General features: G+C 42.0%; 1 protein-coding gene across 3 annotated transcripts in view; it reads left to right on the top strand.

The window, feature by feature from the left end:
• PHACTR2 (phosphatase and actin regulator 2) overlaps window positions 1-12,728 on the top strand; it is a 662,085-nt gene extending 649,357 nt beyond the window's left edge. For all 3 annotated transcript variants that reach the window (XM_078648997.1, XM_078648996.1, XM_078648995.1), the window contains one exon: window positions 4,587-12,728. In XM_078648997.1, coding sequence (XP_078505123.1) covers window positions 4,587-4,602 — 16 coding nt within the window. In that variant the 3' untranslated portion in view covers window positions 4,603-12,728. The remainder of the gene's footprint in view (window positions 1-4,586) is intronic.
• Window positions 12,729-13,482: the final 754 nt, after the last annotated feature.

The raw sequence follows: 13,482 nt of genomic DNA, 5'->3' as shown, positions 1-13,482 counted from the left end.
ATCCTCTGCAGAATTGTTGTAAGTCCATGATTGAAAATGGCGACTTGCTTTCGGAAATGCTCTGCTGCCGTTCGCCCTGGACGGGGGACAATGCTGCATCCTCCAGTCCGGATACACCGCTGGGGCCTCGTGATGTTTTGGATGCTTTGGAGGATCTAAGGATTGCCTTTCGTGACACTGCTCAAGGATTGGGGGACCGGCTTGATGCGATTTCACCGGCTGGCCGTGATTGCCTTTCAGTGCTGCACACTATGCCACATCCTCACCCGGTTTACGGTGGATTGTCTACCCTGGAGCGTGTGGAGGCGATAGCTGGTCAGGCCTCAGTTTCCGCTGCAGTACTCTCCGTAGTTGCTTTGAAGAGGTCTGGCGATAATGATCTTTCTCGATGGCTGGTGCTTCTGCTTCGGACGCCATGTTTTCCATTTCCTTTGTCTTCTGGTGGCGTGCCTCTTTGCTTCTTCCTGGATTTGATGCTCTTGCCTCGGCCTGCTGCTACGGTTGAACTTTTGTTTTGTCTTGCTTCCCACTGTACTATCTTCGGGCAAGCAGCAGTGGCTTCTATTGACTTATGTGACCGACCTCCCAGCCAGTGTGACTCATCTCAAGTGCCTCGACTTCTGCAGTGGATTTCACGGTTGCCTTCTCCGTCCACGTTGGCTGTTTTAGACCTGGACTCCGCTGTCATGCTGGATCGAAGGGGACAGGGCTGAGGATGTTCCTCCTTTTTGTTGCAACCTGCTGTGTGTATTGCTGGGGCTGTAATGGACAATTGTTGGAGGTAAATGTTGGCTAGGACCTGGGGCGGGGTCCGGGGTTGGGTGGCCGCGGGTTCAAGTGCTGATTGTTTTGGTTATTTCTCTGGCCCTCCTCCGGTCTTATGTGATTCTCTTTTTCCTTCTTTTCCTTTCTTCTGAATTTCGGGTACTCTTTTGGGGCGACAGACACACTGCTAGGGGGGGGGTAGGCCGTAGCCTCTGCATGCGTGTAGGGTGGGGGGTGTTCGGGGGGGGGTTTTCTTTGTTCGTTTCAGTTTCTATGGGCCTCAATTTTTCTTCTTCCTCTTTTACTCTTTTCTTCTCCTATTTCCTTGGGTCATGGGGTGGATTGGGAGATGTGGGTAGTGGCTGGGGTGTATTGTACCGTGTGTTTCTCATTTATCCTGACATACTCGCCTCCAGCCATTTGTTTTATGGATAATGTTTGCTGATTTCTCTGATGATCGTTGCCCACTTCTGTCCTGGACGTATTCTTGACTTCTATTGCTTTGGACACGTTTAAAAAAAAAAATAACTTTAAAATTAAACCTTCACTTATCCTACTTCTCGGCAGCGCAATTACTTATAGTGTAACTCGGATTAATTCTGCTTGCTTGCTGTGCTGCTGAGTCGCCTAACTGCTTGTTACTGTGCTTTAAATGTTGTCGAGGCCGGCCCGTGGGTTGTAGGCCCGTATTTGTTTACTTATATTGTCTAATAAAGGTTTTCAAAAAAAAAAAACGCTTAAATTAAAGCATACTTTTTAAAAGATGTTGGTCGGAATATTTCACACCTTTTTTTTCAGCACTGCGTTGGCTGCATACCCTTATTGTTGTGCCGTATTTTACCTTAGTGTATGATTTATTACCTACTAACCCTTTTGCTAAAATACTACATAAAACCGCAGCAAACGTGACACCCAGTTGAGGTAATAAATCGAAGCTGCAAGGCCATACAGGTGAGAACGCGGAATATTAGTGTGCAGTGTAATTGGAAGTACTGCAGGTGCATGGATATACTCTTGAAAATATTTTAAGCGCCAATCCCCTCCTACAAGTTGCTGCTCAGAATAGAAGCAGGCAATGTGCAGGCCTTGCTGAATATGCCACGGTTTCTGACAATTGCAAGGGGACAAGTTGCCATATTTCAGTGGGGCCTAACCTCTTGGCAGGTACACGGAGCACACCTTGTGAAAAGAGTGGGTGGATGTTTTTGACCCATGTGCACCCTTGACTTGTGCCTGATTTCAAAGCCATGTACTTCAACATGGCTAATGTCCATCTCGGTGGCCATGTTTAGGTCACCAAATACTTCATAAGTACCTGAATATGGGAGACAGTGGAGGATGTGGGGCTATTTAATACATGTCCTGGGGCCCAGTTCCACTTTTCAGGTATTGGGTGACCTGGGAACTGAGAGGTTAAATCACAGGAGGGGATGCGAAAGATTGGAAATCATGGGAAGGAAGGCACATTTATCATGTGGAGGACAAAAGAAAAGTAACTGAGACCTTGAAACAATAAGGGAGTGGAAGGATGAAAAATAATGAAACAGGAAAAAAAAAGAGAAACAAGCAGTGGCTCTGTGTTGAGTAATGTAGTCTTTTTAAACCATACTGCTCACGGTTCACAGGATATAAGCAATACACCGTGATACTGGTCCCCCCAGGGATCTGTAGTGGTGCTTAAAGTTTCAGTAAAAATCACTCTTGATTTCTGAATAATAAGTATAAAAGTGTTAAGGTAGCCGTGTTGTTCTACTTACATTTCATATGCTTTACTTAATCTTGCATCTATATGAGGGTTTGCTTTTTCCAGGAAGGTACTTTTTTTCCAGGCAGCATATCACTCTTGTGCATAATTTGAATTGAGCCGCATCCAGGTATATGTAGCAGGGCACAACTGGGTTGTAGCTGAAGGCAGTGTGGGTGTCTCAGTGGGATAGTATGGTGTTCATTGGGGGATGTGGCACTACGCCAGAGCTGCCGAATTTCGTTCTGGGAAACCAGGTTCAGCCTTCATGAACAGTCCACCAGACCACTCTCCTGGATTCCTGGAGTGCCTCTGACTTCATTCTGTTTCTTTACTTTTTGTGACTGTTGGTCCTGTGGGGAAACATTTTCAATTTATGTTGTCTTGTTTACTGGGAGCATTGCTTTTATTTTCCTTTAGTGTAATAGGCTGGCTGGTGAAGTGCACTTCCCATAGTGTGCAGTCACTTCAATTTGCCTTTAGGTGACTACCTGGCTTGATGGTGGTTTTCTATTTGATTTCATGTAACTCCTTGTCTTGATGAGTGTATTGGTTTTAGTTTGTTTGAGGTAACTGCTTCACATGCTGGTTTCATCACACAGCTGACACCCACCCTGAGAAAGCCAGAGCTGCCCTATTAGTGGTATCCACACCAGTGCGCTTAGGTTCCTTACAGCTCCTTCACTTGAAGTGGGTTACCACCTACCCATTACTTTTTGTATCCTGCTCGTACCAAGTCAGATCCAGACCCAGACCAGTCCCCACAGTTGCTCCGGATTAAGGGACGTTGTCATGTCCGATGTCAAGACTCCCAGTGAGCTGAGGACTCTTTTGGCTCAAGAACCAACTAGCTGGAGACCCTTGTGGTTGTTTAAAGATTTAAGATCAGCCTGTAACTCAGTCTTGAGCTGGTTGGGTGACCTTGATTACAAAGTGGCTGTGCCAGATGTCCCATTATGACCCCTTTTGCCTGTCTCCCCTTCAGACGCAGAGGGCATAAAACTGGGGGGTGCTCAACCCTGCCAAAAAACTGAGGGGTGACCCTAAGAGCACAGCTGCCATCCAATCAGGGGTGGGATGCTTTGGTGTGCTGGTCTGGTTTTCTGGGTGCATTGGCTCAAGTTGTTCCCATGTAATTGATTGGGTGTCTTGGTAAGTTGCTTTTATGTGAATGTCTAACTTATGACTGCGCATTCCTTTCAGTGTGCACTTGCTTCAGTTTACTTTTTGAGTCACTGTCTAGTTTGCTGGATGTATTGCTTTCATTTTTCTTTCATTAAACTGTTTGACTTGCTTGGTGCTTTTATGTTGGTGCCTGCATGCTGAAGTGTACTCTTCTTCAGTTTAAATGTATGTGACTGGCCTGTTGACTAGCACCCTGCTTTCAAAGTAAAGGTTCACACTTGCTTTAGTTTACTTTTGTATGGTTGACTGCATGCACTGTTTTGCTGGATGCATTGCTTTAAGTTACTACTTGATGCACTGCTTTCAGTTTGCTTTCAAGTAATTGCCTCTCATTTTCCTAATGCTTTGTGAAGGCTGTCTCCCAACTGCTGTGCAACTTCTTCTACTCTTAGAGCTGAGATTTTCATGAAAGTCTTATAGTCTGAATTCAGCACCTGAGCGTAATAGGACGAAATGTATGAAGCTCTGTGGTTATACTGAATAAGCAGCTACCTATGTTATGCCATCTATTAATGTAATAACTGCACTTTCACAATTGCTTTATTAACCTTCCTGCTTTCTCAAATTTGCTTGAAATGCATGATTTTTCTTCTTTTTTTTCAAAATTTTCTTGGGGGGGTAATCCCCCCAAACCTCCCTTTTGGGGTTCGGGCTCGCTCACTCGCTATGGTGCTGTATGCAAATTATTTTGCGCCCCACCACTTTGAAATGTCACCCACCGCCCCTGGCTTTACTTGATCTCATTTATTAAAGTTAGAGGGTATGATATTCTTCTGAGTAGACAAAACATTCTAGAAATCTAGTTATAAAAGTAAAAAGAACAAGTGTCTTGCCATTGGTGTAACTACACGTTTATAAACTCAAATTGTAATTGTTTATTTTTTTTTTGCAGGTTTCACCGCCCATAACATCTTGCAGAATTATAATCAAGTACTGCCCAGCATGGTCTGGAAATCATATTTCCTAAAGCCTTGAGGTTGCACTGGATCATAAACAACACCTTGTGTGTATATACTACGTCTTAATCTGTAATTAATAGGGAATCGGATGCCGTTGACCTTACTTGAAGAGGAGATCCTCCGGAATTTGAAGGGCAGATGATTATTTTCCGAATAAAGAGGAACAGCTAGTTCACCGTGATCTTTGTGCGTCCACCCCTGCCGCTTGATCATTTGGAAAGATCATGCAGACCATTAAATGGACAAGACTTCTTGCAAGGGTATGGAGCTGGGAGCAGACCCTGGACTGTCCAGTAGGCTTCATCTTGTAGGCCTGGAGATAAAGATCGTGGCCTACACAACGAATCCTTTGGAGTCAAAGGACCTCTCAAACTGTTGGCCCAAATGAGAGCGGCGGCAGCCTCTGGATGAAAATTTCTCGAAGAAAGCATTTTATGTTTTAAGGAGGCATTTAATTTTGTATAACCTAAAACTGCAGACAATCAAGGATTTTAAGTAGTGCAATATATGTGCATCAAACAGCTGTTGTTTATTGCCCGTAACACAGTACTACTGCTTGTTTGTGGCCTCAGTACGTCAGTAGAATTTGAGTATCCCTGCGTGGTGCCAGTGAACAAAGTGCTAGTACTGGGTGTTGTAGCCTCAACTTTTTGCTTTTAATTCCTAAGCACGAGGTCTCACATGTTGGTGAGTGGATCGCCAGAATCCTCATTATGAATCTTTTAAGACTGGTTGCGCCATATCTGCTGGGCGCCACTGCATCACAAACTTACTGTCATACGAAGAAGGTTGTGTTAGGAGCAAGCGACGAAGGACACTTCGTAACAACAGAACAATTCGGTGTGTGTCGCAATCATGGAGGTGGTCCATGTTTGATTTGCTGAATTTTTCATGGCATGCACAACTCAGAGCTAAGACTAACTGCATTGACAATCTGACTTTTATCTCTGTCTAAACATAACAAACAGGTTAGTGGTCCTATCTTCGACCCTTTCCTTAGCTACAGTTAAAGTATTACAGAAGGCCAACAATTGTTTATCGACAGCCTTGAAATAATTGCAGAATGTCTGCCATGTTTGATATTCTTGAAACAACAGTAAGTTGGTAGTGAGTGATAGTGAGTTCTTGCTTAAATGCATGTGCAAAGTTATTATAAAGGGCGCTATGGGCCTCAAAGAAACATGCAGCACTCGACAGATCAACGAATGTGTTCAGTTAAGGAAAAAAATGGCCCTCTGTTAAAGCACTTATTGATAAACAGGTATCTAACTCAGTCTCAAGCCGCAGTGCGCATCAATGCCACCTGCATCGGGCCGCAGGCTCAAAAAAGGGCTATGCACTGTGGAAGGGAAGCAGGTTTATTTTTCGGGTTCCCAATATTAAGTGTCGTTATCAAAAAGACGTCAAGGTCAATGCAAAGATTTTGCAATCAAAGGTTTATGTACTGTGCATACTCATTTTGCTCTTAGAACTTCAAAATGTTGCTCCTAGAACTCCAAAATGCATTTTCGGTTACATTTCCAAGTCCTTCACTACTTGTACAGTTTATAGCTCCTATGAGCTTGGAACAAAATTGAAACCACATGTAAGAAAGCAGTGAGCAAGCCCATACGGGCACTTTGTTTACAATTCTGACATTACTGTGTGAAGCTACTGTGCACGCTTTTTGTAGGGAAAAACAACTTCACTTTTTTAAATATTTTTAGTTGGCATATTTAGCCATAAAAAGTAGCACATTACAAACAATTAAAATATGATTTATCCCAACAGTTTCACCATAAAACAATATAATACACAAAAAAACTACTAAAGTATACAATGGGAGACCCACGTATATAAAACTCTTAGTTCTTCACCAAAGCAGCAAGGAGTTGCTTATACATTAGCTATACATTTATACAGAATCTAGAGTAATCCACAGATCATGGTGAGATCGAATTTCTACCATCTATTCGTTTCAAACTATACCAGTTCCTTCAATGACTCCTGTATTGCAATTAAAAATATTCCTATTGCACATGCCACATTTAAAAATCTCAGTTGTCAATAAGCTAAGTGCTTGGTCCCTACTGAAACTTTTATAAACAATAAAAATAGGTTTTGAAATATTTTTCCGTTCTTCTAAAAATCACAAACAATCCAACAAGATACGTTGACTACTACATTTTACTTGTAGGCCACAGGAGCACAGACCTTGGTCATTCGACATAAGTGATTTTATCTTCTAATTGATGTTACGTGGGTTCAGGACGACTCTAAATTTCAATATTGCTTTTGTGGGCTTTGGGTTAGGCATAACTTCTTTATAGGGGAAGATATGATCATTGGCCCACCCGTTTATCATTCACCGGGCAGACGATTTGTTCTTCAAGTAATATAAATCTGCACCATAGTCTATCTGTGATCTGGCTCCTACCTGGATCCCATCTCTTTTCTCCTGTGACAAAGATTCCACTAGAGATCTGTCTTGGCAGAGCTTGGAGAGCCTGCAAGGACCTCTAGCCACATGTGCCCTGGCCGCATTCTGAAGCACGAGAGCGCTGGATGTAAAATGGCCTTTCTTCCTACATGACCATGCTTTGCAGCCATTGACTGGCAGCACCTGCTTGTAAACAAATAATGCTGCCCAATGCTGTTTGCGGGATGGGTTGTTCTGTGGAGAAATCATTCCTGTTGAAAACAGCGCCTCAGTCGCACCCCTACTCACACTCCATTGTTTCCAGTGGGTGGTGCAATGAAAGGAACCCCTAATTGTCCGCAGTTGCAAAGCTAGTAAAAGTATCAAGCAGGGATTGGATACATTGCACCTTTCGGTTAAAAATGCCCTTGGTATGAAAATACTACACTGAATTTGCAACCTTTTTCTTTCGAGAGAGTCTAACCTTGCCAGTCCCAGCCTGTTACAATGGCGTGGATTATAAAAGACTGTACAAGTGGTGAATTTGTTATTGGATCATGAAAGTGGAGAAGATTGAAGAGTAGGATTGCTTATGGTGATGCTTCCAAGGCTTTCTTTGCACAAGCTAACGTTATCGCGATCGTAAGCTGGTCAGACTGCTGTTGGTAATGATAAAATGGAGGCTCAGGTGAGACATCTCGCGGTACATGACATGAAGCTCAGGTTAGTGCAGAGATGCATGAAAGTATCCGCAGCAGCTCACGTGTCGACAGGTTATCATTCTCCCATGCAGTTGGTTTCCGAGGGCGAATAAAAGCATAGGTAAGCGCTTAGAAACAAGTTCATGGTTTTCCAAAAACTCCCAAACTTTCACCTTCGTCACAGATGTTCTTGTGGTGCCCACGTTTAGCACAGCAAGGTTAGCATCTTGAAGATACTTCCACATTATTACTTAGTAAAAGAGGAAAGTGGCTATTAGGTATGGTTTCTGTTGAGGTGTAGGCCTCTGTATCCACATGTCCACTGCAGGCTGGTCCTCTGTTGATAGAACCACTGCCACGTGATCAGGACCTGTGATTTATTGACCATGTCTTCTCTGTGTCCTGTATGCAAAGCGTTAAAAGCCCAACAGTTAGAAATCAAGGCCTACACCAAGTTGACCGAAACATTGGATTGGTTCAGTGAACTGCAACAAATGTCCTCCGGCTGTTATTAGGGCGCAAATACTGCTTTGTTTCCACCACTCACTGCTGTATCTTCAAACTGTGCCAAACTCCACAGTCGCTGCAAATGTTAGTGTAAAAAATAAAGTTTTTGCACGGGGATTTTAAGAACTGCGGTGTCAGACCTTGAAAGGGCTCCAGGGTAATATCATATTGTGCAGACGCTGACAGATGCCCAGTCCTATCGGCCTTGTACCATTCTCTAGACCGGCCAACTCATGTTTGGAGAGCTTCACAGGGATTTGTGCAAACTCCCCAGGACATCCGCAGCTGCTTCGAAAGGTTTAGATTTGGGGTTAGTTATGGCACCAAGCCCAGCCCCCTCTACACCACGCTCGTCCTCTCGCGCCACATTTAAGCAACGGCCTTACAGGCTCGCCCCTTTAATCCCTCACCTCCTCTCACACGGTGATATGTATCTGAAAGATTGCTTCAATGTAGTAATTTATGCTCGCCAGTAATTGTGATTTTATTTAAGTAAATAGAATATATACTGGTATCGTCAGGAACTTAAGAGGACAAACGTGGATTTTAAAATGGTGGCATTAGTCATGAATTACAAGCATTACTGAATGCTTGGCTTGGACATGGTTTATGAAAGTGGATTTCTAGGTTGGAGGGTTGAACTCATGGTAGAAAGAGGTGGAGATTGTAACAGGCTTCTCGAGGGAACTGGAAGTAAAGCCTGCATCAGTGTGGTCACCCGTTTGCATATCAATAAAATACACATCTTCATGTAGCAGTTCAAATTTGCCATATAAGTGAGCGTCTGCATTTCTCCCTGGTATATTGATTCGAGAAATAGAGTTTTAGGCTGTAAATTAAACCGTTACAAAATGTTCTAGAAACAATTATGTTAATTTGCCTAGTTGACTGAGTTTTTGGAAGAGTAGTTCGCGCTGCACTATCTTAAAAGCAGGCACTGGGTTCAGAAAGGAAATGTCGTGGGCTATTTCTTTTGTCAATGCTGTGTTAAAAGAATGCGTTTGCCACACTGTGCAACGCCGAGGCTGTTTCAGGGCGAATGACTCGGCACTTCGTTTCCTACTAGATACAGGGGAGGGAACCAGGTGCGGGCAATGTATATATTCTACGTGATACTTGATGAGATAGATGCACTTCTCTTCCTTGCCAATGTTTTCTCACTGTATGTACCGGTTCTTTGCTGCTCCTCTGGCGCCCTCTTGTGGTTGGCACTGTTCTTCAACTGAAAATAGGGCCAACTACTAGTACTCTCGCGCTCAGGCTGTGAATATTTTGTTTGCGAATACGCCTCTACACGTTGGGGCAAAGGTGGGTGTAAACAGGGTGAAATATTTGTGGTGTGTATTTTAAACATATGTGCAAGTGCTTTAAACAGAGGTATAAAAAAAACTACCTAATTACCGGCAGCTGGAAAAATGAATAACTGTAAGCACAGTGAAAGACGTCTTTGGTGCTCGGTGAGTCTCTAAGAATGTAGTTGGTGTGGTGTTGTGCACGCCTTCTCACAACATGTAAAACACATCCAGTGGAGAGAGGGGCGAGCCATGGCTGGTTGTGAGAAGGAGGGCCGAGCAGCAAAGAATACAGAGTGGAAACACACGCTCAAGTCGGCATTTTTACAGGGTATTTGTTACATGTAGTACTGGTTTCTTAAACCTCGGCAAAAGGGCCAGAGATTACAGACCCTGACAATCAATCACAGCTAAGGACATTCTGCTGTGTGAACACAGGTTTTAAGTTTTACTTTACTGCCTCCCTGACGTGCAGATTTCTTTAGTTACGTGTCTGACAGTGGCTCGTAGACAAGCACAGAAGTTATTTAAGAAAAAAAGAGAAAATGCAAAGAATAGGACTTCTGCTCAATCGTCAATTCACACGTCATCGAAAAAGATACATGCCGCCCAAGTGGAACAGTCATGATGTTGCCAATTGCTGCTTTATGTAACTAGTGTCTGATTGTAAGATCTAATGTCCTTTTCCCTAGAGGGAACTTAGAGGATTATAGGAGTTTATTTTGCGACAGTTTTGAATGTTCATAGATTACGTTTTCCCAAAGGAACTAATACTAACAATAGGATCCCGCTCCAATGGCTTTCCTATTAGCAGATCATGCTGACGCCCAGCCTTTGACACCATGGCTTGTTTCAAGTGTTTTGAATACGCAGTGGGGCTTGGTTTCATGTCTTGCTCTTAGCAGTGCAGTATGGTTTGACACAGAACACTCTGTTCTACAAATGTCCGAGAGGACAGTGAGGTGAAATCGGCTTTGTTTAGGAACATGTTGATACTTTTCTTTGTACAACTATACAAGCATTTTTTTATTTGCTTGATGGACTGAGTCAACGTTCTGTACTTGCACCCCCAAAGTAAAATAAAGACATATTTTTTGTCGGGCAAAGAAAATGTTGGCTACAGTCACAAAATCTAAGACACACCTATCAGGCTACAAACTGTAAACAGTTTCTATAATGCTGATTAGTTCCCCAGAGCAGAATGCAGAGAATGAACAAGGACCTAATGACTTGTATTGGTGTTGTAGACTTTGACAGCATAACCGATACGGAATCCAAATGCATGACTACCAGGACATGTCACGTATATGGCATTCTTTAAAGCATTTTGACCAATTTAAACGTAAATTGTAATTTAATTTAAAAAAATCATTTTTTAAAAGAAGGTGGACACTAAATGTTCGAGTAATCGAATCTGGACCTAAAAAGGGCTAATGTACACATAATCAACTTTGGTAATAGAATTGTGAGCAGTTTGCCATAAAGAATAAGTGTAATTTTAATACAAATTAATCCCTTGGTTATCTTGGGTATATCCTTTGTTAGTTGTTCCAGCTTTTCCCTATTTTGAAGATTTCGTTTTGGGTTTCCTATTTACGTGAGCATCGTTTTTTACTTTTCCCAATGCCAACACGTTTCTTTTGTACCACATTTTTATTGCTTTTTATTGGTGCGTTTTGATGTCCTTTTATAGACATTCCCAAGTAAGTTCAGTGCCAGTATTCAGTGTCATATCTTGGGTTTGGGTGAAGAAACAACCTATGCAGATGGCAGTGAGTCACTGCTGCTCACCACCGTCTCTGGTCCTGTACCATGGTAATGATGCCTGAAATGAGCTTTTTTTCCCCAAAGAAAAGTTAAATGCACATTTACTCATTCATGTGCACATTAAATGGCAATCAACAAAGCAGAACAGGGAGATGGACATGCAAGGGTAGTTTAAGTTATTTAATTTGTGTACATTTTATTGTTTTAATATTTTTTGTTTTGAAGAGGTTTGGTTAAGCCCACATGGTAAATATTACAGATGTTCTGAACATTCCAGTCGGGCTTTTTTTTTAAATTCTAAAAATGTTTCGTTTTGCTGTACTGTTGGAGGGGCAAACATTAGAAAGCAAAAGAGGACTGGAGATAACAGGGCCTTGTAGACCAAATGTTTGAGAAAGCCAACCTTCGTGTGCCACATGCCTATTTAGTTTGTTGTATTTTTGTTTCATGTATCAAGAAGGTGTTTTTTTCTTTTTTTGCGCTAGCATTTTATATTGTGAATGCCAGTAGAATCATTTTCTAGACAACCAAGAGAGCCATACATGTTGGGATTCTGAGTTTCTGGTTATTGAGAAATGCCTTTCAGTTCCCTGCTGCATTAGTAATAGTAAACAGAAATGAAATCCGAACCTTTTCAGGATGAAGCAAACATGGCGTCCTACAAATCAATGGCTGGTGGGAAATACCACCACACTGCAGCAGCTCTTTCAGAAACACAAAGTACTTCAGGAACGGCGCGAACACTGACCATGCTGGCTCATTCTGCGTCCACATTTTTAGTTGGATTGGAAAACAAAAGCACAGTTGAGATTCACATTCTCACCCTGCATTCTGCGCACATGATGTTCAAAGCAGCAAATTCAGTTTAAATTCACTATTAAATATTTGATTGTGCAGCTGTAGTAAGCAATGTAGGCCACACGTCTCTTTCTTCAGCGGGCAGTGAGAGTGGCATCTGAGATGAAAAGGGGACATGATGCCTTGATCTGTGATTCTTCCCATGTGATGCTGTAGGTATTTCACAGAAAGGTGAGTGCTTGCAAAGTGTAAATAACTCCCACTGTTCGTGTACATTGGTAAATATAAGACAATATCTTTTGCTCTACATCTGTACTGCAACTTACCATGTGTGTATATGTATATGGGTACACATAAACTGTATATAGTTTTCCCACTGTTATCTAAAAGAAAATCGGTATTATCTTTTTTATAATGTACCTGTGTTTTATTAATGTGTATGTTGTGTTAACCTTATTTAATAAACAAAAAATGTGATATGAATAGTAATACATATATTAAGATACTTTTTGCTGTGCACAATTCTAAAAGTGCCTTAGAAAATGTTTAGGTATTTTAACTGTATGTTGAAAAACAATTACCTCAATAAAACTGTTGGGAAAATATGCATAATTATTTCTCTCCACAAATCTCTATCAAATTTCTCGATGATGCTCTGTACATGTGCACCAGAGGCATTAACAGACCAGTGAATCACCAGTGTTGACTTCTTTGAGATGGGTCAGCCCTAGCGAGGAGAACAACCGCGATTCTTTTGTGATAACGGCCTATGTGTCACACTAGGTACATTTCATTTGCTTCTTCAGCAATTAAAAAAGGGCTTGCTTCAGGGTTCACTTGAGCTCTGTACCAGTTTAACATCTACTTAAATCCACTCTTTAACATTATTATTATTATTTTGAGTTTTATATAGCGCTAGCTAGACCTGTAGGTATCAGAGCGCTTTACATGTTATGTGATAACTTTTACAAGAGGTACAAAAGGAAGCACAATTTAAAGTTTCAGTCATAGGCTGATGATAGGCATGTTCTGTCTAAGGTTAAGGGAAATAGGCCACAATCCAAAATACTCCTCCAGTAGTGGACCAAATTAATTTCCAGATGAATTATAACACTTTTACTCAGTCGGAGCCCTCTTTTATGGTTATCTCAACTGTTTGGCTTGTTCATTTTATATAAAGATATGGTTAAAAAAAGATGGGATAGGGCAAGATGACAACCTTTCTGTGCAGGCCAAAGTAGAATACACAGACTTTCTGGCGGATACTTTTACCTGCAGATTCCTAGCCTCTTGACTCTCATTGAGGGCTCCAGATGGATTCTTGAACAGTTGCAACACTTCTCCTCTTCCAGTAGGTGGTGCTTTC

The sequence above is a fragment of the Lissotriton helveticus genome, chromosome 6 (assembly GCF_964261635.1).
Source record: "Lissotriton helveticus chromosome 6, aLisHel1.1, whole genome shotgun sequence".
NCBI lineage: Eukaryota > Metazoa > Chordata > Amphibia > Caudata > Salamandridae > Lissotriton > Lissotriton helveticus.
The sequence above is the reverse complement of the archived record's forward strand: the minus strand, read 5'-3'. Positions and strand labels throughout refer to the sequence as shown.